This window comes from Bactrocera oleae, chromosome 4 (genome assembly GCF_042242935.1).
Source record: "Bactrocera oleae isolate idBacOlea1 chromosome 4, idBacOlea1, whole genome shotgun sequence".
NCBI classification, from domain to species: Eukaryota; Metazoa; Arthropoda; class Insecta; order Diptera; family Tephritidae; genus Bactrocera; species Bactrocera oleae.
Window position 1 is genome coordinate 57569506 of NC_091538.1, and position 27680 is coordinate 57597185.

Consider the following 27680-nt stretch of genomic DNA (forward strand, 5'->3'; position numbering starts at 1 on the left):
CCAATCCCACCAAACACACAGCAAAACCTTCCTGGCCGTCAATCCCGGCTTGGCCACTGTTTGGGACGATTCACCGGCCTTCGACCACGACCGTTTTCGCTTGATATTGTCGTATGTGATCCATTCTTCGTCGCCAGTCACCATCCGCTTCAAGAATGGGACGAGTTCGTTCCGTTTCAGCAGCATATCGCAGGCGTTGATTCGGTCCAGAAGGTCAAATTATGCGGCACCCAAACATCAAATTTTTTTTTGTATCCAGCCTTCTGCAGATGGTTCAAAATGGTTTGGTGACTAACTCCCATCTACTGGGCGATGTCACGAGATGCCATATGCCGGTCTAACTCGATGTATTCCATGATTTGATCGGTATTTGTCGTCACAGGTCTTCCGCCGGCTGGCTTATCCATGGTGTCGTTTTCACCGGCTCTGAATCGTCGAAACCATTCCTCCGCGGTTCGAAGTGATAGAGTACCATCCCCCAAAACACCATTAATCTCACGGAACATTTCTCTAGCGGATTTGCCTTTAACGAAGGAAAACTTTAAAATAGCGCGAATTTCGGCGTTAGTGAACTCCATGTTTACACGTCTATAACTGTTGAACGCAATATCCAAACTAATCATGCATAGCGTTGTTTTGTAGGTTATGTCAAGACCTTTCAAATTATTCAAAAGACAAAAAAGCGGAAGGGAGATATATGACAACCTTATATATTAAAAATTTTCATATCGAAAGTATCTTTAAAAGTATTGAAAATAATCCGGTATCAATTTCATAAAGTATGTATTTGGACACTTTGAAAAATTTATAAGGTAATAGATAGTTTTCTAAACACTATTCCCAGTCTAAGCCAGTCTGAACTGCCTAGTAATGCTTTATTTACGATTTGCCTACCTTGAAATTACCACGTTAAAATTTTCTATTTTTAATGCACCTATTATTTTTTTTATAAGTACATACAATAATACATTATAATTAAATTTCGAACGCATTAAATAGAAAGGTAGAAAGGAAATACCAGCATAAGAGATCAATTTAATACGGTTACGAAAAAATTTGAAATTTAAATGAAGTTATGTCGTTTAATTCACATTTGTCAAAACATTTTTACTTGAAGAGGTTTTCTTTATTCTTCCAGAATATTAAAAAAGTGCGATCATGCGAAGACAGGATATTTGCTTTGTAGTTTTGTTTGGTATGCTCCAAGTACTCGCATTGGCAAGAGCAGACGGAGAGGATTATACATATGGTAATGGAAAATATGGCTGATTTGATTTTTTCGACTCAAAATTTTTGTAAATAACAGATGACGAACCTTTACGGGTGCGCATCGGCAAGACAGAGTTATTAGTTTGGAACATGCCGGTAAGTGAATTTCTATAATAACTAGTTGGATTGGGTATAATTAAGAAACTCAGGAAACGTAAATATTGTATATAGACTTAATTACTCTTTTTTCATAGCTGGATTGGCAAAGCGCCTATGAATTTTGTGAGAACGATAACAGTAATTTGGTGGTTTTGAATAACCGTGAGAAAATTGTGAAATTGCAATTGTTTTTAATAAAAAACAGTGAGTGCGCCATATTTTATTATATTTAACAACTGGTTTAAATCACACTTTTTTGTTACGCTTATGAATTGTTCAAGGAGAAAACCGGCAGTTATTTGCATACTGGATTGGTGGCAACGATTTGGAAGAGCTCAATAAATGGAAATGGATACCGATTAATAAGCCATTTACATATACACATTGGCTGGATGGTGAACCGAAGCGATCTTCTAGTAAACGCTGCGTAGGGATAGATTTCCCGACGCTTGGTCGTTGGCACAATAGTCCCTGTTCTCACTTGCGTAACTTCATCTGCGAACGAAACATCTAGTCTGTCGGCAAATAACTGAACAATAATTTAGATTAATTGCATAGTTATATAGAAGTTTATTTTTCAGTGATTGGATTAGAGAAATGTTAAGATATTAAGTAACTTTCTATACGAGTAATGGTGTACATAATCCCAAGAGTAATCACTGCTTGTAATTATTATCACTCACTAGATAATTGATAATTATTTATGTTTAATATTAAGAAGTTCTTATTTAAAAATACCCTTAATAATTGTTAACTTTCTATACGAGTGATGATATAATCCCAAGAGTAATAACTGCTTGTAAAGTGATTATACGCGTGATTATGTAAATTATGTAAACCATTACTCGTATAAAACGTTACTTAACATTTTAACATTTCGAAAATCCAATCACTGAAAAATAAAATTTTATATAGATATACTTTTTATATGAGCAATCCAAAAGGTAGGTTATGTCCACATTTTTATTTTTTAGTAACCACTTTCAAAAGTCGTAGTAATATATCTCTATTTGGCGTCTAACTACGAAAAAAATGGATGATTTTTAAAAAATTTTTTGGTTCATTGCCCAGCCTAGTGTTGTACAGCGTAATGTTAAATATGCATAAATATCGTCCTTATTGCTTAAAATAATTGGGGTTCATCGAAGACTGTGTGAAATCTCAGTTTTATTGTTAGTGTCCTTCTGGGAAATAATAGCGTAAAATACAAATTTAGAGAAATTGTATCAGAGTTGAGAATTCTCTTGCTACTCGGTTATAAAAAATAAGTGGTTCCGCTAAATATTAGCAAATTCAATATATATAAGGTCTACCAATAACAATGATGTTATGTTGAAATGAAATAAACTCCCAAATTTAATAAAAATGGTTTCTATTATTTTTTCTATGCAGGTAATTATATGCCATTTATGATTTGTACAAAGTGTCACTCAAATAGCCACGATGGCTCTGTTTGCATATATCTACTTGTATATTGTGCTGAATGTTATTTTCGAGCGTTTCGGGTAGAGATTCTCCGCTCCGATTACTTCAAATTCTGGGAAAAAAAGTCGGTCAGCATCGTGATATAACGCTTGATGATTAACGATTGATTGCAACGGCATTTCCTGCATCATTTCGAAAGAAATAAGGCCGATGATGCAGTCATACTACAATCCGCACCAAACAGGTCAATTTTTGGGGATGCAGTTGCGTTTCCTGAATCACACGAAATTTTGACTCACCCCAATAGCGGCAGTTTTGTTTATTGACGAAGCCAATAAACCAGAAATGGGTCTCATCTATGAAGTCCACGTTTTGCGCGAAGAGGTCTTACAGTAGCCACCGGAGAAAGTAAATTTTCGTAATAATTTTTGGCAATTTCCAAGCGTTGTTCCAAAGTAAAACGTGACATGATGAAATGACAAACCTTGCTTAACACACTGACAAAAGTTCGCACAAATCTGTAAACAAACATGGCCGAAACGAGCTATCAAAATCATGTCATCCCTATTGGTTGACGGTGTATATATACATGCTGATGCATTATAATTTAATTTCGTACGCATTAATTAGAAAGCTATTTATATTAGCACAACAGATCAATTTAATACGGTTGCGAAGAAATTTTATTATTGAAATAAAGTTATGTCGTTTAATTTGCAGTTGTAAAAATATTTTTACTTGAAGAGGTTCTCTTTATTCTTTCAGAATATTAAAAAAGTGCGATCATGCGAAGACAGGATATTTGCTTTGTAGTTTTGTTCGGTATGCTCCAAGTACTCGCATTGGCAAAAGCAAACATTGATGGGTGGGAAATGGACTCTGGCGAACTATATCAAAATGGTAACGGAAAATGTGGTTCATTTGTATTTTTTAACTTGAGAAATTTTAATTAACAGTTGAGGGAGCTTATTCGGTGCGTTTCGGCAAGACGGAGTACACAGTTTGGCACAGACAGCCGGTAGGTGAAATTCCATAACAATTATTTAAAATTGGTATAATCAAAAAACCTATGAAACTTAAAAATTTAAATTTATTAACTTTTTTTCACAGCTGAGTTGGCAAAGCGCCTATGAGTTTTGTGAACGCTATAATAGCAGTCTGGTGGTTTTGAATGATCGTGAGAAAATTGTGAAATTACAAATGTTTTTAGTAAAGAACAGTAAGTTTCTAGTATTTTACTATAATTAGTTTTAGTAAGTGACTTTGATGTACACTTTTTCGTTTCGTTTAGATTTTGTTCAAGCCCGAATCAACGACGATGAGCCGGGCTTCATTTACTGGATTGGTGGCAACGATTTGGAAGAACTCAATAAGTGGAAATGGATACCGATTAATAAGCCATTTACATATACACACTGGCTGGTTGGCGAACCGACGCGATCTTCTAGTCAACGTTGTGTTGAGATGGGTGACAAGGCGCTTGGTCGTTGGAGCAATAGTCCTTGTTCTTTTAAGCGTTACTTCATCTGCGAACGTAGCTTTAAATCTGTGCGCCAAAGAACTGAATTGTAATATTGTTGAATTGTATATTTAAGCAGACGCATACTTATCAGTTTATGGATATAGAAATGGTGATAAGGACTAATTACTTTTTTCATTATTAGCATAATCAAAATTTTCTGAATATGTTTAGCAGTTGTTAAGAGTAACTTTAAATAAGAAGAGAAGAAAATAATCATCAGCTATAAATTGGGTGATACTTTGAGTAAAGATTATTCCAGAGTAAAGATTATTGGTGCAAAAATGTGCAGAGTTCAAAATATTCACTAATAGTGATTGGAATACATAAGTATTGTACTTACTTTCTTCGAATTGGCGGTTGAATTTTTAGATAGAATTACGGCAATTTAGTATTTGTTATTGAGATTCTAATGCTCTTAACTTTTATTTCAGGAATATATCTAGATTTCTATGCTTTTTACGGGCTATTTAGACCAACTTGAAGTTTGAGTTGCCCATTTGGGGCCATATGTCAACAATAACGAGCCGAATATTCTCTTCCACGGCGTCAATCGTCTCTGGCTTATCTGCGTAAACAAGCAACTTCACATAACTCCACAAAAAATCATAATCAGGCACGAAGAAGTCAATTTGGTTTTAGCTCTACAGCGTTCCCATCACATTGACTGTAATATTATGGCCGTCTTAATTTTTGAAGAAATGTGAACCTTGAAATGTGATTCCTTCTGTTCATAGAGCACATCAAACAGTGACCTTTTGAGGAAGCAACGGCGTCTCAAAAAGGGCTTGTGCTATATCATCACTCCAACTGCGACAATTTTGTCTATTAACGTATCCATTCAACAAAAAGAGAGTTTCATCGCTGAACAAAATTTTCTTGTAAAAGTCGGGATTGGTGACCATCTCGTTTTGGGCTCATTCTCCGAACGTGTGAGCATGTGTTCCTGTTTCCTGTAAATCTGTTCATTATAAAATGGTAAACTAAACTCCATATAAATCAAGTAACAGCTGTCAAAAATCACAAATCTGAAAAAGTGTCGCCTCATTGAAAAGCACTTGTCTAAAAGCAAAGGCGTTATCTAATTTGAGGCCACTTCAAGGTCGATGTTGATGCGAAAAGTTTTTGACCTACGATACAATCTAAAAAACGGGATTTTAATCTACATAAGACATCCCTCTAAAGAAAGAGCAAAAAAACACTTACTATACGAGATAGGGTTACTGTGAACCTACAGCTAAAATGTCAAGTGATTCGTGCGTTTCAACTTCAAATTTTTTTTTGAGCATGTGTTTGATTTAATATATTTTGGGAAAGGATGATTACAAATCTAAAATATGTTCTTTTTAAGAAATTATAGCAATTTTGATTTTCGCGCCCATATAATGTCGGTCTTCGCCCGAGTTACATATCGTAATTATTCAGTATATTTGTTGTAGCGTTACTATTTTTGTATTCAAATAATCTTTAGAAATTAAGTTCTCTTATTTATATTCTTGTAATCGTGTCATATTTTAATTAGTCCTTTTCTCATTCTTATGGTGCATATATATATAAGTGAAAAGTTGTTAATGATCTACTACAAGTATATAAGGGCTGCCGAATTGTGTACCAGACACACGGTACTACTTGTAGTTAAAGTGTTGCTTAGTAAAGATCTATAAGCAAGAAGTTGTAAACTAAGAAGAAAGTTGCCGAACAATAACGTGTTTCATAATTTTTATAATAATTTTGTTTCCTATAACAATCAATACAAAATGTCTTTGAGAAGATGTAAACAAGATGCTAATTGGTTTTACTATATTTTCGACGAATTTATTAATATAAAAGAGGAAATATATGATTGAAGAAAAAATTTAAAAATTTGCGAAGCATATCAAGTTTGCATCAATCCACTAGTTAAAAAAAATCAGGACAAAACATAAACATCAGATGTGTCATGTAACGCTCGTAGATATATTCTGTATGGTGAGTTTATTACCACTTTTTCAAAATAATTATTAACTATTTTGATAACATTATAAAATTTATAAGTTTTCTAAACACTATTCCCAGTCTAAGCCAGTCTGAACTGTCTAGTAATGCTTCATTTACGATTCGCCTACCTTGAAATTACCAGTTAAAATTTTCTATTTTTAAAGCACCTATTATTTGTTTTATAAATACATACAATAATACATTATAATTAAATTTCGAACGCATTAAATAGAAAGGTATTTATATTATATTAGCACAAAAGATCAATTTAATACGGTTACAAAGAAAATTTGCAATTTAAATGAAGTTATGTCGTTTAATTTGCAGTTGTAAAAATATTTTTACTTGAAGAGGTTCTCTTTATTCTTTCAGAATATTAAAAAAGTGCGATCTTGCGAAGATATATGCTTTGTAGTTTTGTTCGGTAACAGATCACGAACCTTTACGGGTGCGCATCGGCAAGACAGAGTTATCAGTTTGGGCAAACCTGGAGGTGAAATTATATAATAATTACTTGGATTGGGTATAATTAAGAAACTTAGGAAACGTAAATATAAATGCTTGATTTTTTTTCCGTAGCTGAATTGTAGCTGCGCCTATTTTGGAATATTGCCTGAATTGGAAAAGCGCCTATGAGTTTTGTGAGAGCGATAATAGCAGTCTGGTGATTTTGATTGACCGTGAGAAAATTGTGAAACTGCAATTGTTTTTAATAAAAAACAGTGAGTGCGCCATATTTTATTATATTTAATATTTTTTATTATTACTAATATCAATCGGTATATACTCTTCCTGGATTGGTGGCAACGATTTGGAAGAACTCTATAAATGGAAAGGGATACCAATTAATGAGCCATTTATGTACACTCATTGGCTGGATGGTGAACCGACGCGATCTTCTAGTAAACGCTGCGTAGAGATGGGTGACAAGGAGCTTGGTCGCTGGAACAATAGTCCGTGTTCTTAAAAAAATTGAAAGGTGAAAAAATATGCAGAAATATCGTCATTATTGCTTAAAATAATTGAGGTTCATCGATGACTGTGTGAAATCTCAGTTTTATTGTTAGTCGATTTAATCGAATTTCGGGAAGAAAGATTGGAAAGGATCTCGTCTGTGTTGCGCGCAGAGCTTTTACAGCAGCCACCGGAGGAAGTGAATTTGCGTAATAATCTTGGACAATTTCCAAGCGTTTTACCGAAGTGAAACGTGACATGATGCAATGGCAAACCTTACTGAACACACTGACGAAGCTTAACACAAATCCGTAAACAAAAATGGCCGCCACGAGCTGTCAAAATTACAGCATCTCTATTGATAAAGGCTACAGAATGGCATTCGTGATTACAAAGCGATTTATACCATGTGTACTAAATGTATTAGATTTCAATGTGATATGGGGCTTAATGCTTTGTTTTCTCTGTGAAAATTCAAACTAAGTTATAAACTGCAAAAGGTGTGGAGATCATTATAAGATAAGATTATGCGTATAAGATTTTTGTTGTATTGATGAAATACTTCGTCAGTTATGAAATATGTATATATTTAAAGATTTTAGCGCTAGTCTCAATCAGTTATGAAGAATATGGACACAAAGTAGGTGGGTTCAACTATCTACCGATTTCAATCTTTTTCATAAGAACATAGGGAAACTTTATTATTAACCCAGATGGCGCCAGTAATTTGCTATTAACTAAAAAATTGGAAATAATTTCTCATAAACGATCAATTTGGAAAATCTTTGAAACACTATATCGCTTTTGACATGGGCTTAATTTCGTCTATGTATGATACCAGAGAGTCAGTAAACATTTTTAACAAGTTTTAATGAGGTATGCTAATTGATATATTTATTCATGTTGCAGGAGCAGACTCTAGGTCCAGCGGACAAAAAGTACATACATAACTGTAAATAAACATCCGAATTATGTAAATACAATATTTTATGTTTCCCATATGATCACAGAGATACTGAAAATCGAGCGAGTAAAAGATTATAGATAGTTTAGAATATGCAAGAAGTTACTAATATGGTATCCCTACTAAGCATACTTATGATTCTCCTGCAGCTATTCAATTTCCATATTATGCTATTATTGGCGCACACGTGACTTACGCGCTATCGATTTATGCGATGACTTAAGTAAGTAATAAATAAGGTTAGAAGCAGAAGCGAATGGATAGAGAGAGAGAGAGAGAGAGAAAGATAAAGAAAGAGATAAAGACAGAGAAAACAAGCAAGCGCTGTAAGAGAGTTGTCAGCTCAAATTTACTATATAAATAAATTTTCAATAGCATAATAATTCCAAACTGTGAAAACTATTGAATGTTGCGCCAACGAACGGTAATATACCTTTATGTTGCAAACAGACTAACACCTGTTAGGTTTGCCACAAGGCAAAGACTTACGACCTAACGACACATTTAGATTGCATATATCAACCTGCGGAGAAGGCGAATCGAACAACAATCTAAGACGCTTAAGTAGGTGGTAATACCTCACAGTGTTAGTTGACATATTTCGTATATAACCACGAACTAAACCGCTCCGAGTGCAACACGAAACCACCAAGCAGCTGACACCAGACAAACGTGTGGCACTTTGCGGTCAACAGCGTGGAATAGCGTCAACGTAGACGCTGACGTCGATATAATGCTTATCAGGCGCATATTGCTGCCACATTACAGCTAACGGAAGATAACAATAGCCTTGCAGTCACACACGTTGCTGCTCCTTTAGCAAGTTTATACAATAGAGCACTCAATATTGTATTTATCAAAATGCAACTAGACACAAGCTAAGGTGCGGCAAGTTACAGATTTCGTCAGCCACATCAGAGTCAGCTAGTCAGCGATAAGGCGTCATCAGCATTTGTGGCATCAATATGTTAACATTTCCTGTCGTGAATATGTAACAATTTGTGACTTCCTACATTTGCGCTAGCTATTGTTGTTGCACATGTTCACACTTTAGCGCTTACAGCTGCAAATTCTCTATGCGTCGCACGCTTTTATGCTTCCGCTCCCAAATCCATTTAGTTTTTATTCTTCACACTTTTCGCCTACTTGCATTTTCCGCAGACACTGATAAATTCCATCAGGCATCGCTACTACCACCACCTCCACCACACTTTCAAGACCGTTGTAATCAAATGAAGTTAAAATTTTATTGAATAAAATTTGTAAAATGAAACCTTTATGCCAACTCATGTTGTGCTCGTTACCCTTTTGTGCCGAAATTGACCCTTTTTTGCATTATCATCGCACAGTTTTCGTGCGCTGCCTTCAAGCCGCTTGAGTTGGTTGCTGGCGCTGCCGTTATGGCTGTCATTTGTTGTTAGTGTAATTTTTGTTACTAGCGCCTTAACTGCCATCGGTGTTAAGCAGCAAAGTGATGGATGACAGTATAATGCATGAAGATATATAATACCCGGTAGTATGCTTGGCTGTGTGTGTTAAATATTGAAGGCTCTGTCTATGAATTTAAAATAATATTTATATGGGTGGCCAGATAAAATTAAATACATATACACATAGACCCATGGTGGAGTTAGGTATTTAATATTCATAATATACATATAATATAAAAAAAGCAAGCAAAAACATTAACTTCAGCTATAATATACTTCACAAATACGAAATATTAATCACAAGAACTCTGATCGGTCAGTTTGTATGGCAACTATAGGCTATAGCGTCTCAATCTGACCAACTTTTTCGGAGATTGCATCACTGCTTTAGGCAATAATCTATGTCAACTTTCGAGAAGATATCTCATCAAATGAAAAAGCTTTCCATACAAGCACTTTGTTCCCATCGTTCAGTTTATATGGCAGCTATATGCTATAGTGATCCGATATAAACAATTTTTTGGGAGATTGTATTATTGCCTTAGTTAATAACCTATGCCAGATTTCTTGCAACTATATACAATAGTGATCCGATATCGGCAGTTCCGATAAATGAGCAGCTTCTTGGGGAGAAATGAATTAGTGCAAAATTTCAGATTGATATCTCAAAAACTGAATGACCAGATTGCGTATATACAGACAGACAAACGTACGGATGGAAATGGCTAAATCGATTCAGCTCGCCACGTTGATCATTTATATATGTATTACGCCGTTCAGGGTATAATATTATTCTTATAGAAAATTAATAAGAAATATGCGGGTTGATTGAAAAGTTTCTCTTCTCACCTCACCAAGAAATAGCACTACTAGTTCCAATTTTCTCTTCTAGGTGCTACATCTCTCGTGAGAACACATGCAAAATTACAAGTCATTCTGTAAATTAATTCATTGTTTACAAGCCATTTGAGGTTGACGTGTCAGAGTATGTTTTTAGTATGGAAAAAATGTAATATCGATATTCGAGTCTTTGTTTTGAAAGATTTAAAAGTAAAGGGAATTTATGAACAATTGTTAGAAGTGTATAAGGAGTCCTCACCTTCAACACACAGGTCGACCAAAAATCACAATCACACCAGAAATCATTGAGCAAATTCATAATATAGTTACTTCATATTTTACATGGAGAATGAAACCGATTTCTTGTGTAATTTTATAACTATGGATAAGACTTGGATCTAACATCATGATGCTAAATTGAAACAAGAACGTTTACAGTGGATTGAAGCTGGCTGTTCCGCTCCAAAGCAGGTGAAGTCACATCGATCAGCAAAGTAGGTTATGATGTCAGTTTTTTGGGATGCAAAAGAAAATGTTGTTAATTGATAATCTGCAAAAATGTAAAACAATCAACTCAGAATATTATTGCAGCCTTTTGGATCAGCTGGATGAAAAAATTCGTGAGTATGACAGATATATGCTGTTGTTGTCCGATATCGGCGGTTCCAACAAATGAGCAGCTTCTTGGTGAGAAAAGGACTGAGGGACTATAGCTAAATCGACTCAACTCGTCGCGCTGATCATTTATATATATTTTATAGGGTCTCCGATGATTGCATTTGGGTGTTATAAACATCGAGGTATTCAGGTTATAAATATTCACAATAATGTTTCAATGTAGCTATAAATTTTATAAGAAAACCACAGTACATACATTTTGATTTTTTCAAAAATCATATGCTTTAGAATCCTCATAACTAAATATTTTGTATTGTACCTGAATTCCTGCGTTGAGTAGATTTGATTTATACATTTTTCTTTAACTCTCAATTATAACTTTAAAACTGAAAAACTTATAAACTTTTGATTCATATAAGAACTCTACTCAACTGTGTAAGTCGAGTACAATATGAAGTTCTTTTCAAGACCATCTAGAAGTAACACCAATTAAATTTTCCCTCTATTGATAATCGATAATGGTTTCATCATATCTTTAAGCAACTAATTTCACCATTTAGTAATTAAGTATATTTAAAACAATTTAGAAAATCGCATGCATACTCAAGTAAATTAGTATATATATAATATATGTATTTAGAAAGCAACGGTAGTGAAATTTATTCGACTTGCTGACTAGAATAAGGCAATCGCTCATTTCGTGTAAATAAATGCACAGATTTATATATGACATGAGTACATACGTGTGTGTGTGTGTGTGTACGCAGACTGTACTCTCGAGTAACGGTATGAGTGCTGGTATGAATGTTTGTGTACTGTTGATGACATCAATTTACGTAAATTGTGATCCGAAAGTGCTGCCGGAAACGAGCATCTCATTCGACGCGTAATGGAGCGCAATGGCATTTGGCGAGGAGCCGTCACAATACAAAAAACACACACATGCATACACATTTGCCATATATATGTGTGTATGTATTGTATATGCCATTGAAGTGGTGCAGTGCATTTGAACACAAGTGGATTTGCTGTTTTGTGTTGCCATGCCAATCCAATTGTCGGTTGAATGGCCACCTCAACGGTGGCTACAAATAATGAAGATGCCTTCATGGCTATCCTTTAGTAAATAGTACATAAGTAAGGTGGCTTTCTCTAGCTGCACGAATTGCCTTTTGGCCTCAACATTAAGTAGTGCCGGCAAAACGGTATAACGGTACTTATAGCATACATATATACCATGGTAGGTATGTATGAAAGTCGATATTATAGGAAGTGATGTGGAAATAGAAAATGATGGAACTGTTGTTAACAACTAACCGTGTTGAAGTCGGTGATGACGGTGGACATTGTGCGGTTGACAATTTGAATGTGATTGAGCACCTCTGTGGCAGCCACATAACGTCTACTTTAACATGCATCGCCGTTGTTGTTTGTGTTGTTGCTGTTAGCGGTGTTCCTGATTTGTTGGTTGTTGGTCGTGGCCAATTGTTCTTTTGTTGTTCATTTGCGGAAATCTTAAACTCTGCAATCAAATGCGGAGATTGGCAATTTCAACTTGAAATTAACCGTAAGTAAATAATGTTGAAAAGGGAATGTTGGAAATTCGTGCTAATTATTGTAGGCTAAATAGAAAAGTCAGAAATGACAGCTAAAATATTGATAAAGTATTTTTGTAAGGAAATGTTATAAAAAACTTAATTCGATGAAGTGTCTATCTTTCTACCAAAAATCATTAAGAAGCGACCCGAAATATGCGTAAAAATTTAGAGATCCACCGTATTTCAACTTTGACTTCGAAAGTGTTCGAGCACTCTAGCTTAAATCAGTTCGGTTACAATATCGTTATACCTAACGAATGTATAAAAATACATAAATAAGAGTAAAACGGTTTAAAATGGCAATAAATCTATATACTACAATCAAGCGCAATTTTATTAAAAGTAGGGTCCCCTAACTTTGTGGTTTAAAACTGCGCTTAGAAACTGTCTTTAGATATACAAAATTGGCGACAAAAGAGTATTCTACGACATATTGGAAGAGTTCACCCAAGAAATTGATCATTAAATAGGCATGATCTAAGTTTGGAATCGTAAACATATCTTTTCAGCCTAAATAAGATAAACAAAAAATACAAAAAATTTTAGAAAATAGTTTGCAGTACATATTCGTAACATACATTTTATAACACGATATAAAATATTCGACCAAAAAATATATTCAACAGATGGAGATATAAATAGTCAAAATATCACCCATGTCATATTTATAAAAGTTGATGTATATTAGAAGTACCTTTTTCTTCTAATTAATTCATTATGTCAAATTCAATGACACTAAGTTGACTAAAGTATAGCAGAATTTCGATGATCGACTGCATCGAGAAAAATTAATAGCTCGTATTTTTTTAGGCGTGAAGTTTTCAATTTGTCAATACTTTTTTCGGCGTTGGTTTTTTTAACAGCTGTTACTTGCATCGTACTCAATTTTGTTTGCCATTTCATTAAGAACAGAATTACTCTGTAACAACGTTTACAAAACGTACAAATTTATTACCAAAATAATAGTGCAATATTCGATGGACATAATCGCCTGGCAGAGTGGTTAATTCGAGCAACGATTGATCGGTTTCGCACTACTTGGAGACATTCTACAGTGTGCACTGAACACGCTATTGCTGCTGTGGAGTAGAGAATCGAAGAAGACCCGAATTAATCCATCTGCGGGATCTGCCTAAGCGCACAACAATCGGAGCTGTGCCCACCCACCTTATGGAAGATTTTGCGGGAAGATCTTGGTTTGCGGACTTACAGAATCCAACACGTGCAAGAATTTAAGACGAACGACCATCAGCGTTCGATGAATGGGTCACCAATGCCGATTTTCATTTGAAATGAGTACGATAATAAATACATTTTTCGCAGTTAGAGTCGTGATAATTCACAAGCCATTGTTGAAACGCGGTTATGTCCTCACAAAATCACTGTTTGGTAAGTTCTATGGGCAGATGTTGCAGCCATAATGTTGCAGTCAATGGAGAATGCAATAGAGTTATCATTAATGACTCATTCTGACCTGAAATGGCAGTCGGGGTTTCACTATGTTAAATTCAACGACACTAATTTTACAACTTTGTAATACTTACGGCATTTGCTACCACTCCACCGAGAAAAATTATTCAAAGGGAACTGCCAGTTCTAATTCTAGAGATATCTCACATATTGATTGACAACGGTTAAGTGTACAGAAACCATTTCGAAACTGTTGAGAAACTGTTTTTAATGTAATAATGTCAAAATTTTTACACGACTTTGACAACGGAGCCCAAATCTATATATTTCTGTAAAAGATAAACTATGAAACTTATATAGCAATAACCTTTTCTAACCTAATACTTTTCTGAATAAAAGTAATATCATAAATGAGAGAGAAACTTCTTACATAATTGATATATAATTTTGACTGAAAACTCAGAAGTCTAAACAAAGTTCTACACCACTTTTCAAATCAATGCAGAACACTAAAAATATTTCATTGTCAAACCGATGTTACCAAAATCTCAAATTCGTATATATACAGTGTCAAAAGGACAAATTGACCAAATTCCACAATGCTTACCCAAGCAACGACACTGACAACAACAGCGAAATAACCAACCTTGGCACACCGCAAAACGCTTAAATTACCCAAAAGACATTTGAGCTTAAGTTGTGCGCATATTTTTGTTTTTCGACTACTCGGCCTTATTGCAACTGGCAGACTTCGTTCGCTCTCATTGTCAGTTGGTGTTAGCAATTGCCAGCCATTTTATGCGAAGAGTTTTTTGTTGCAATTTAAAAGTTGTTAGTTGCTGGTTGCTGGTGGAAAGTTGCAACTGCCAACAGCAGCTCTATTTACCAGCAGAAGATTCAGTGACTCTGTTACTTTTTCACTTTTTGTTTTGGAAACTTTTATCAATTTGACCTCAATATTACATATTGTAGGTAAACTCGACTAAATTTACGAGTTGTTGGCAGTCGAAAGAGATTGTTTGCCCAACGAATGGTCGCGAGTGTAGGAAATGGTACTTATATACGTACATATATATTGTACTTTGTAGTCATAAAACATTTTTAATCTATTTAATGTTACAACAACAAGAATAAAATTGCCATTTTAAATGTTGGAGAGAAATGAAAGACTCGCGAAAAATAAAAATGTTATAAATGTTACTAATATGTATTTAATATAAAATTATGATGGTTATAAGAAAAACAGTTGATGTTTTTCAGGTAAGAATAGAAACCAAAAGAAGGTATTTTACGCGCAACGTTTAAAGGGATTCTAATGAGGGAGCTTTTTGGGACTCTCTTTAATAGAATATGTACAGCGGCGAGCATATGTGAAGATAAATATTGGAGCGCTAAAGATTATAAGAAGGTTTTTTGGTCAGCGGAACGGCTTTTAGTCTGATAGAAATATGTATTACTGGCAGCAACATCGTTAAAAGTAAAACACAAAAAAACCATGAAGTCCATAAGACAATGCAACAGGAGGAGGTCGTTTGATGATGTATGACCGCAGGTTCCACACATACGTGCTTTGTGTCTGAAGAAGTGGTTTGGTTCCGAGTTCTTCTTCAATACTTTAATACTTGTATGAAGAAAATCTCAGCCGAAAATCATCGTATTTTGGTAGAAGTTTTAACAAGCTCGAGCTGAGCGAATGTGCGAAAAGTGAATTGCACGATTTGAAAATGGTGCTTTTGGCTTGAAAGACAAATAACATTCTGGTCGATCAAAAAAGTTGTATAAGGAACTGGAAGCATTACTCTGTTGCCAAACACAAGAAGACCTTCTATAACCTTTGCAAGACACCCGAGCAGCCATTTCAAAACGTTTAAAAACAGCCAGATATATTCAAATACAAGAATATTGAGTGTTATCTGAATTAAAGCCAATAGGTGATAAAATATGATGTTGCATGTCACAAATGGTGCTTGAACGCTACAAAAAGAAATCAGTTTTGCGTCGATTTATGTGTGGGGATGAAAAATGGATCCATTATTACAAGCCTAAATGTAATTAATCATATGTGAAGCTTGGCCAACCAGCCAAATCAACGGTTAAGCCGAATATCCTTGACGCCACGGTAATGCTCTTTATTTGGTACGATCCGAAGGGCGTGCGGTATTATGACCTACCAACAACAACTCATCAAATTAAAGCGAGTGATTGCCAAAAAAATGCCCGGAATTTGCGCATATATATGAAAAAATTATTTTCCATTATGAAAGCGCTCGGCCTCATGTTGTAAGACCGGTTAAAAACTATTTAGAAAACAACGGCTGAGAAGTTTTGTTTCACTCGCCTTATAGCCGAGACCATGCACCTTCTGACTACCATTTGTTGTGGTCGATGCAGAACGCTCTCACTCCTCAAATTATCGGCTTGATGCATTCTTGGCTGCCAAGCCACAGATCTTTTGGGCAGGAATCCACAAATTGCCAGAAAGATGGGAAAATGTTATAGTTTCAGATGGCCAATACTTTGAATAATACTATTGTACATGTTTTTCTTAAATAAACGTCCAATTAAAAAAAAAAGACCGCACGAATAACGTTATAGAACCAATAACATTTCCTTATTTGTTTATTTTGGGTAAATTTAACTATGGAAATATAAATACCTCATCTACAATATAACAATTGGATTAACATGTCCACACTCCCATCCTTACCTTCTTAGAGGTGTTAATGTAACTATTATTCAGAGAATCAAGCGAAAATAATATATTCGTTTTTTGAATTACCCTAATATAGATAGATTTAGTGGAGGTATGCACCGCGACCTATGGTCTATTGTGTCTTCCCCTAAGTCACAACGACTCATCTAGCCCCAGCATATTGATAAACACCAATATACTGCTAAGTGCTATTGAAGCGAAGCTATCTCTGTTTGGAAACATGTATCCCAGGGACTAAACTCTGCGTTTGCAGACTGCAGTGCAGTCTACTAGCACGTGTTCTGGCGTTTCCGGCTCCATGTCACAGAACCGGCAGTTTGCAGAAGAGACTGAGCCCATGCTGAATAAATGTTTATGGAGCCTACAATGGCCGATGTAGAATGCGACAAGCAGCCGGAATTTGTTTCTCGGGAGATTGATAACGGCATTATGGCGCATGCCTTGGAGTTGTTCCAATATCTCTCCCTGCCTGCGGAGCCCCTCTTTAATGGTATGTGGACCAACCGCTACACATGGTTCTGGTCCTATCATTTTTGTGGAGGCTGCAGAGCGCGCCAACTCGTCAGCCAGTTCATTCCCATACCCTAATATACATACATATATCTTTTATAAAAGAACACTTTCAAAACTTTTTCATTTCAAAGTACTTACATATGTTCAGCGTTTTACAGTTTTATGACTTTATAAATCTTTTGCCAAAATATTGCATGTCATTTGAAAAGCGTCTAGTTAACGAAAAAGAAAACTTTAATAAAGAAGTGTGATGCTAAAATTTAACCCAAATTTGCTTTTCCTTCACAAAACCTGTTTGATTACAAATATTAATTCCGATCTAGAAAATTATGCACATTTCATACTAAAAGATTCTATTTATATTCGCAATCATAATTTAGGGTCGGCTTTAGAATAACGTCCCACGCTTTCGGGGATAAAATGGGTATGGACGGATAGAGGAGATCCTCCAGATCAAGAATATATATAGATATAGCCGCGGGAAACCTATGGTTTTCGAGATATTTCGGTTTAAAGTTCAAAATTTCGACTATTTAAAGTACGTATTTTTTCGTTATAGAATGAATTATACACTTATATTTTTAACTTTTACATCCACTAACACTTCACTAATTCGTTTTTACACATTTTTTTTTGTTTTTATATCATAAAAAATAGCTTTATTTCAATATTTTAATTATTCTTAAATTTTTGTGATTTTCACAATAACAAGATGGTTGTAAATGTCAAATAACCAGTGTTGCCATACTAATTTATTTTGCAAACGAAGAAAAATAAAAAGAGATTATACCCTAAATACAGGAATCATAATTGTTGATGGACACTAATAAATCTTTTAGTTTTCTTCTTTTGATAAACCCAGGAGTTGGACCGACCAGGGTTATTTTTTTTTGAAGCGCGGTCGAAGGCCGCCAACGCAAAAGAAACTTCTGCGCGAAAAAACTTGTGTACACCCCAGGGTTGGATCGGCCAGGGTTATTTTTTTTGAAGCGCGGCCGAAGGCCGCCAACGCAAAAAGGTGTTCCACGCGAAAAGACCTTGGTACACCCTGGTGTTGGATCGACCAGGGTTATTTTTTTTGAAGCGCGGTCGAAGGCCGCCAACGCAAAAGAAATTTCTGCGCGAAAAAACTTGTGTACACCCCGGTGTTGGATCGACCAGGGTTATTTTTTTTGAAGCGCGGCCGAAGGCCGCCAACGCAAAAAGGAGTTCTACGCGAAAAGACCTTGGTACACCCTGGTGTTGGATCGACCAGGGTTATTTTTTTTGAAGCGCGGTCGAAGGCCACCAACGCAAAAGAAATTTCTGCGCGAAAAAACTTGTGTACACCCCGGTATTGGATCGACCAGGGTTATTTTTTTTGAAGCGCGGCCGAAGGCCGCCAACGCAAAAAGGAGTTCTACGCGAAAAGACCTTGGTACACCCTGGTGTTGGATCGACCAGGGTTATTTTTTTTGAAGCGCGGTCGAAGGCCGCCAACGCAAAAGAAATTTCTGCGCGAAAAAACTTGTGTACACCCCGGTGTTGGATCGACCAGGGTTATTTTTTTTTAAGCGCGGCCGAAGGCCGCCAACGCAAAAAGGAGTTCTACGCGAAAAGACCTTGGTACACCCCGGTGTTGGATCGACCAGGGTTATTTTTTTTTAAGCGCGGCCGAAGGCCGCCAAAGCAAAAAGGAGTTCTACGCGAAAAAGTAATATTGTCATAGAGGGTATAACATAATCCTTAACATCAATGCTCTCTAACGGATATTAATACTGTTACTTTTGAAGAAAAGTACCGTTTCGTTTTTTCCATTTGCTATTTACTTCATATTTGGCAAATAAAATTCAAACGCGTTTAGTGAGTTGTGCTTAAATTTTGGAAAAGATAAATTTTAAAAGTTATTATTTTAAAAATGAGTGGAATTTCAACTGGTAAGTTATTATACTTTTGAATATTTTTTTAAATATTTATTAATAATCATATTTAGATATTGATGAACAATCGACCAGCCGTGGCGTGATGCGTAGAACTAATGTTCTGACAGTGGCAGAATTGAAAGAAATGTGGAATGTGAGGAAGGTTTTCCAAACATTTGAAACAAAGGAGAGCTGCATAGCCTTTGCTGAAGAGCAAGGGCTCATATTAAAGAAAAGGCTTTGCAGGATGCATAAAATCCCAATGGTATTATCAATGGCGGGGACTAGTATCGTCGGCACATTTAGATGCCGAAAAGTATCGTGCCGTACGCGTTCAGCAATATCTAGGTCTAAGGGTACTTGGTTCGAAAACGCCAAAATACCCTTAAATCAGATATTTTACCTCATATTTTGTTTTTCGTCGCACTGGTCGCATGAGGAGGTGCGAAAAAATAGCATTGTCAGGGAACCGATTTTATCCAGCGCTACCATATGCGACTGGTATAACTACTGCCGTGAAGCTGTAGTATTATACCAAGTGGACCATCAGGAGAAGTTGGGTAAAATTGGTGGCCCTGGGAAAATAGTACAAATTGACGAAAGCAAATTTGGAAAGAGGAAATACAACAAAGGTAATATTAAAAATAAACAATAATACATAATTACTTATATATTTTTCTTATTTCAGGCAGGAGGGTGGAAGGTCACTGGGTGTTGGGAACGGTGGAAGATGGCAGTGAGGACTTGCGGTTGGAGGTATGTCCTGACAATGTCAGGTCTGCTGAGGTGCTCATACCCCTGATCGAAAAACACGTTGCGCCCGGCACAATCATTTGCACCGATTGTTGGAAGGCGTATGATTGCTTATCAACTCACGGGTATGAGCACCGTCGGGTAAACCATAGCGGGTAATGAAAAGATTTTTCTCAAAGGATAATTACAACAATCCAGAAAACTTTGCGGATCTTATCACTGAATATGTGTGGCGAAAAAATATTGCAAATAAGCATGAAGATCCTTTTGTGAAATTACTTGAAGCAATAATACACACTTACAAACCATAAAAAAAAATCTTTTTATTTTATTGAAATAATTTCTTAACTTTTTATTTTTCTAGGTTTTGGATTCCTGTAATTGGGGTATAATCTGTTTTCATTTCTTTCAGTTCACTTACAAAAGATGTCGATAAGGTAACACTGGTTATTTGACATTTTGCAACCATTTTGTTATTGTGAAAATCACAAAAATTTAAGAATAATTAAAATATTGAAATAAAGCTATTTTTTATGATATAAAAACAAAAAAATTGTGTAAAAACGAATTAGTGAAGTGTTAGTGGATGTAAAAGTTAAAAATATAAGTGTATAATTCATTCTATAACGAAAAAATACGTACTTTAAATAGTCGAAATTTTGAACTTTAAACCGAAATATCTCGAAAACCATAGGTTTCCTGCGGCTCTATCTATATATATTCTTGATCTGGAGGATCTCCTCTATCCGCCCATACCCATTTTATCCCCGAAAGCGTGGGACGTTATACTAAAGTTTTCCCATAATTTACCCTACCTTTTTTTTAAAGAATTAATAAAACTCAAATAAAATAAAAAATATATTTATTTACGTACTTTATATGACGGGAAATACCACTGCTCATTAATACTTCGCTTAACACAAACACTAAACACTCTTAAATCAGCATTGCGCTCTTAAGCTTTACGCATGAGCCGCCATTTTATAAAATCGCACTTCACTTTTTCACTAGAAAACAATCTGCTTTTATAACACAACACCTCACACATTTCACCATTTTCAACAATTGCCACAACACTTCTGAGCACCAATAATAACACTGCAACACTTTTCTAACATTTTTTTGCACTTTTATACTAATAAATACCGCACTATAACCGCACAATAATTCACTTTTCACACACGATGCCATAACACAACAATCGCAACCGACACCTGAGAGGCAACTGATAAGCTGCACGGACTTGCGCAGGAAAATTGCAATTCCTTGGAATTTTTAAGCTTCAGCGGTAAGCCAAGTGCATTGCGCAAGGAATTTGTACTAATCAACGCGCAAAAGTATGCTATAAATGAGCAATATTTAGTACTAAATGTCTACTGCTAATTGGCTTGGCTAAAGTGGAGCGTGACTTTGCTAAGTAAAATATTTTTTGTGGAATTTGGAAGGTTTTGCTTTTTTGGTTCTGACGTCATACAAATATCTCTTCATACGTCATATTATCTATCATACTTATGTTAGTAGTAGCGAATGAATGACCGTGAGCCAACACCATTTTGCGATTGCTGCTTTATTAATAAGTATGCTAGTTTTTATATTCAATTCAAAAGTTCATGCTCCACTAAAAAAATAGAATATATTTTCTATTTAGAAATACAATAGAAACTTATAATTGGTGACTGCACTAAATGGCCCCCCAATTTCGAGTTCGATTTATATTGTTATTCTAGTTGCATATAAAAATTAAGGGCGTTTTCTAACCAAGATATTATATTATATATATATATATTATATTAATATTATCTATCATTTCATTATTTATATTTAAAGACTATAAAAAATAAATTAAAAAACAAGAAAAAACGTTAGCTTCGCGGTTGCACCGAAGCTATAATACTCTGCACAAATAAAAATGGTTCCTTAGAAGAACTTGATTCCGATCGTTCGGCTTGTATGACAGCAATATTTTTTCGGAGATTTTAGCGATTCATTGAGTTATAAGCTATGCCAAGTTTCGTGAAGATATCTCGTTTAATAAAAAAATGTTCCATGCTTTCTATGGACGAACAGAAAGATGTGGCTAAATTGACTCAGCTCGCCACGCTGATCAATTTTATATAAGTATACTTTCGGAGATCCTACACGTTTCCTTTTGGGTATTACAAACTTAATATACGTAATATAGCCTGTTCAGGGTATAAAACCTTTTCATAAAATGGTGGCTACTCAAAAATAAAGATCGATTTTTAGCAATACTGTACAATAAGCTACAACTTTTTTGTTGGTTTATACGATAGAAAAGAAGATATTTAAAGAACATTCTCACAAAACTTCCAGTAATTCAACTGGTTAGAGCTTAAGATATCATATAAGATATTTCGAGAAAAATGGGTTTTAAATTTTCACTTAAGACTAAGCCGGACGAGTTGACACGACACTAAAACGGCTATAACTTTGAACATTAGCGAGAGATATTTTTGAATATCAAAGCTATCGGTCGTTTACCCCGACGTGCTTCATTAACAGAAAACTTTGTCCGTCCATTGTCATTAGTACTTAACTTAAAACAGCTTTAACCTCAATCTAAGGATTCAGAGTGCGAGGCACATTGCTTAAATTTATCTATAGGTAATCGCGTCTCATTCGAGTGTCTTTTTAACATGGAGAAGGTGGTTGGTTGGTTGTTTGAAAAGAGAGACACAGGAGCGCCAGACCGCAGGTGGCTGCATTCTCGGGTGGTAACCAAATTAAGCCTTATCCAACAATTTAGTGAATTTGGCAAAAAACTTGTTTTTTTCCACCCCAGCTGGAACTGAACATTCACAAAGATAATATTGCAGCATCTTCAGCAAGTTCCAAGACCTTAACCCTTAACTTAAGAATTCATTGCTTCAAAAAACCTTTGAAGAAGCTGAATGGTCAGGGGCAGCTTGGGGGAATTGTGTACCTAGCTGCCCCTGAGCTTTGTCTTCCTTAAAAATTTGTCGGTTAAACCTTTTGTCGATTATTTAAAATTAATCCAAGCTATACACTGCGACTAGTAGTAAACTGTGTTCTCCCCTTTTTACAAGTTCCCATCTAAAGCCTAACAAATCGAAGGAATTTGCTTGAGGTCAGTGAGAGCAGGGAGGAATTTGTGAATCCTAGTCTACAAACATCTTATGAGTACATACAATGCGCACACCAAAAATGGAAGAAGAAGCTCGATAACTATTAGGGGTATAAACGTCAATGATATGTGAAGAAAAATCCGGAGAGACACAATTCAATTCTTCTTGCCACCTTGAACATTGTTCAACAAGTTGTATAAAAATATTAATATTCGGCGATATTGAAAACAGGAAATAAATGCAAAAACTGAATTTCCTGTTCAGCGCAAAAATTCAATTTGTGCAATTTCATTTGACAACGCGCAATGCTAGTTGAAACACCAAACAAAATGAAGCGGTTGCATTGTGAGAAGAAGAAGAATGAGAAGTAAAGTTTTTAGAGAGAAAGCCATTGGCAAAGTGCAATAGAAACTTTGGGGCTTACACATACATATATAAGTGCTACGAGCATGTACGTGGACCATATGTGGAGACGACGGAACTAGATATATCTAGACATACTCGTATATATGTATAGTAGTGTGTGCTAGAGCTTGCAACACGCGGTGGCATAAAAATAATTCTTGACTTGTGCCAGCGCACTTGTCGCTAATATTATTGTTGTTGTTGCTGGTTGCAAGTTTGCACTGCTGCAACCACGGCTAAATCGTTAGGAGAAAGCTGTCGCATGTCTTGAGGGACTTGAGGTTTTTGCCGTTTTGTTCGAGAAATTGCGAAGCGCGCACACATGATTTATGCGCTGTCAATAAATGAAGAAAATTTCGAGCACACGCACACACACACACACTTACGAATATTATTTCACTTACACCAACACACACTTATAGCAACACACACATATATGTATATGTATATGTATTTCTATGCATTGTTACCTGTGGTTTGGCCCCAAGCGCCTCAGTTCAACGGATATCGCCACGCACCTCGCCTCCTTGCGGCGCTTTGGCCCCGTGCGCTGTGCAAAAAACTTTGCTACGGATTGTTTTCAGTCGAATGCATGCAATGCAATTTCATATTCATCAATAATAAATAAGTCGGAGTGTTACTGTGACCTCGTTGCGCGCATTGTTGCTGCTGTCGCTGGATGGTGGCAGTTTGTATGGATTGCTGTTGTTGTTATTGTTTTTGTTGTCACAACAATATCAGCGATTTCAATCAAATTTGCGCTCATGACAGAGATACAGCACACTCAACAAAAGGACATTGCGAAAATAAGGAAGATTTGTTGTTTGCTTTCAGCTCGGCATAAAGATTTGTATTGTCAAAGTGAGTCATTTGTTGCATGCAACGGCTGCATAAATACATTACCCCGCTGCATTTTTGAAGAGTCAAAGTGATTGAGCGTCTATGGCATAGCGCTAGGTTTATCAAATTGTTTTATGCTGATGCCATATTTAGAGTGGATGGAGAGGGGTGGAAGGGTGGAAATTATACAAAGAAGTTGGAAAATATGCGAGTGCATGGACGGCTTTTTATGATTCATAATTTTTTTTAACAGAAGATGTGATGTTGTTGTCAGAGGCAATTGTATTATTGCTAGATTTTTAAAAGGCTCTTCCAATTGGATTTGTTAGAATCTGAAAATATTGAACTTTAATAACTGTCAAGTTATATTTATCTCACAACTGAATTAGCGAAAACAAAAGTATGCGAATATTTTTATGCGATCGCTCTCTACAATATTTATCTCTCGCTTTTTTTTATTTCTTATCTCTTTTTCTCTCCCTTTGGCTCCTTAGCTCTCTCTCTAACTACACCTCTCAGTTAGCGCTACTCGCTTTAAAATTGAAAACCGACAAAAATTTGGTCTACAAGTATCCAAGACACACAGCAGTTATAAGTTTATGAACTATCAATACCCGCAGATCGTTATCGTTTTATAGGAATGTTTAACATCTATCCTGCAAAGTAAGGAATTAGGTTAAAGTTTGGTAACAAATCAACAGAATTTCGGTTCTTCTTTCAACTAACAAGTACGCATTCAAGGCGTGCAGAGTACCGAAGAAGACCCGAACGCCTTACAAAATCCAACTCGTGTAAGAATTGAATCCGAACGGCCATCAAGCGTTCAACGATGAAGTTCACTATTGCTCACCGCAAGTATTTTCCTGATAAAAAACATTTAAAAATTTTCTAAATTTCGCGACTTACGTTTTCTATAAATAATAGGGATATTCAGACAAACTTTATTAATTCGTTAGTCGTTATTCGGTAGTTTTTTACATGCATTTTATCTTTGTAAAATTAACGAACTATCGTTATACTGAGCAACGAAGTTCTAGTCTCGCAAAGCTTGGAAAATTTTTCGTTACTTGGTAACATCAAATCAGCTGTTGGTTTTGCGTCGTAGCCTAAAAAGTTCATTTGATTCATTGCGTAAAAAATAAATTTGCTGCTCGCGACAAAATAATTTGAGAAAAATATTTCAAAAGTAAGTATTTAATAAAATTGAATCAGCTGCTTTGGAGCAAACCTACTGAGATAGAGCAAAAATTATGTCCACAGTTAAGTATTTTAACAAAGTATCAACTAACAGTTACCAGATTAACATGTCCGGACCGAATACCGCTAATATAATTTTAATCAAGCCTTAAGTTTTGAAATTCAGTAAAAAAGATATATACAATATCAATTCAATCAATTTTTGAGAGCAATTTCTCATATGAGCCATTCGCAATGCTAAAACTGGTTCGAAAATAAAACTTCGTAGAGTTTATGAAGCATCCGTGTACTCTCTCTCTCTGTCTCAAATCCAACTTGGAAACTTACTTTTTGCTTTTGTTGCTAACCTCGAAAGAAACATCAAGGACCCTATAAAATATATATATACGATTACATATATACCATAAATGGTGCACATGATGAGCTGGAACCGCCGTTAACGGACTACTATAGCACATAGCTGCCGTACAAACTGAACGATCGTAATCGAGTGCACACAAGGAAACTTTTTTTTACGAGATATCTTCACAAACTTTGGTACGGAAAATTGCTCAAGCCAACAGCACAATCTTCGAAGAAATTATTTAGATGGGACTACTATAGCATATAGCTGCCGTTCAAACTTATCGGTCAAAATCAAGATACAGATTTTTTATACTCTTTTATGTTATATGCGTCTGTGAAGTGTATTATAGCTGCGTTATACCCGAAGTTTACGGTTTTTCTCGTTTTTATCGAAATTCAGATTTTTCTTAACGGGTATAACATAATCGTTGCCACTTAATCGAAGTCTGAGCGATAAATTCGTCTAGATATGAAACATTCAACACCTTTCAGCTGAGCCAGTTGAGCAACTAACACCTTTTACTAATGGAATTTGTTGCAGTCCTATGTATGTGTGTGTGTATTTGGGTATACAATCTGTCATATATTGGGTTATATTGAGCATAATACTGCGGCGGTTGCAAAATTTGCAACACAAATTTCGTGCCCAAATACATTTCTGTATGCACACACATGCCCACACGCCCACGCTCAACACCCTTATCCTTTACCAGAGTGCAATAAATTTTGTGACCAACTGACCGTGCGGCCAACTGACGATGCGCCGCAATCGCAAGCATGCATAAATATGTATGTATGTATTATTCAGGCAGTTGGACGCTGGCATGTGGCGAATGTAACGCAATGTGCCATGGGGGGTGGTGAAAAATTTAATGGAATAAAAATATTATGCACGCAAAAACAACGACAGCAACAACCACAAAAGTAGCTACTGCAGCTTTTGGGAGCAAATGACGACAAATGAAGGGATGGCCACCAAAGTACCAGTACTTACACAAACATGCACACACACGTGAACTTACTGAAAATTTAAGCGCATACAAATAACCCAGAGGTGGTCAACGCTGCTGCGCACAGCGGAAGCCAGTTTCACCTTCGTGCGGTGCATTTGTGTTTTTGTTCGTATGCGCTCCCCAGCGTGCGAGCGTTGACGTTGAATTAGATAATGGATTATTATTTTATTTCCACTTTGCGCCAACACCGCAGAACAACAACGTTGATAACAGATGTGGCAGCAACAAAAAAAAAAAAAAAAAAACAACAACAACAACAAAAAACCACAACAACAAAAACAAAAAACCACAACAATAACAAACACAACAAAAACAATAACAAACACAACAAAAATAAAAACAACAACAACAACAACAACAATTGCAGTAGACAAAAGCAATAAAAGTGCAACCGCAAAATTGTGCACAAACTGGAGACACAGGCGGGTGGGGGGATGGTTAACTTGACTGCGCTGCGCAGCGCCCCACACGCTGTCTGTCCGTCAGTTTGTTTATTTTTCTGCGAAAGTGTAATTGAAACAGAGGGGAGCGAGCGTGGCTACGCCGAATTTGCTAACCAGCCGCCGCAAGTGCGAAGTGCGAAGGGTGCCCATGCGAGCGTTGGGCTGTGGTGCGAAGGGTGCGCCGAAAAGTTTTGCGCATTTTCACATTTTAACAGTCTCCACTTGGCGTATTATGCGCGCCCAGTCACCCACAAAAGAGTCCACACACATCACCGGAAATGTGTGCACACATAGTTGGAAAAAGCTTTGGCCCAGTGTTGTTGTTGCTTTTGTTGTGAGCCCTTTTT

At 36.0% G+C, this 27680-nt stretch overlaps 3 protein-coding genes and 1 pseudogene across 3 annotated transcripts in view; 3 read left to right on the plus strand and 1 right to left on the minus strand.

Moving 5' to 3' along the window:
* Positions 1 to 21242, minus strand: part of Dh31-R (Diuretic hormone 31 Receptor) — a 258581-nt gene extending 237339 nt beyond the window's left edge. The window contains exon 1 of the mRNA XM_070108096.1: positions 20858 to 21242. The gene's annotated coding sequence lies outside the window, so the exon portion shown is untranslated. The remainder of the gene's footprint in view (positions 1 to 20857) is intronic.
* LOC138856958 (collectin-12-like) lies at positions 1023 to 2734 on the plus strand. The gene is made up of 4 exons (XM_070108097.1): positions 1023 to 1249; positions 1307 to 1365; positions 1464 to 1572; positions 1650 to 2734. The coding sequence occupies exons 1-4, from the start codon at positions 1159 to 1161 to the stop codon at positions 1880 to 1882; spliced, it is 492 nt and encodes a 163-aa protein (XP_069964198.1). The 5' UTR covers positions 1023 to 1158; the 3' UTR covers positions 1883 to 2734.
* LOC106626467 (CD209 antigen-like protein C) lies at positions 3493 to 4438 on the plus strand. The gene is made up of 4 exons (XM_036361984.2): positions 3493 to 3693; positions 3750 to 3811; positions 3904 to 4012; positions 4085 to 4438. The coding sequence occupies exons 1-4, from the start codon at positions 3579 to 3581 to the stop codon at positions 4363 to 4365; spliced, it is 567 nt and encodes a 188-aa protein (XP_036217877.2). The 5' UTR covers positions 3493 to 3578; the 3' UTR covers positions 4366 to 4438.
* LOC118680712 (uncharacterized) lies at positions 19376 to 20294 on the plus strand (annotated as a pseudogene).
* Positions 21243 to 27680: the final 6438 nt, after the last annotated feature.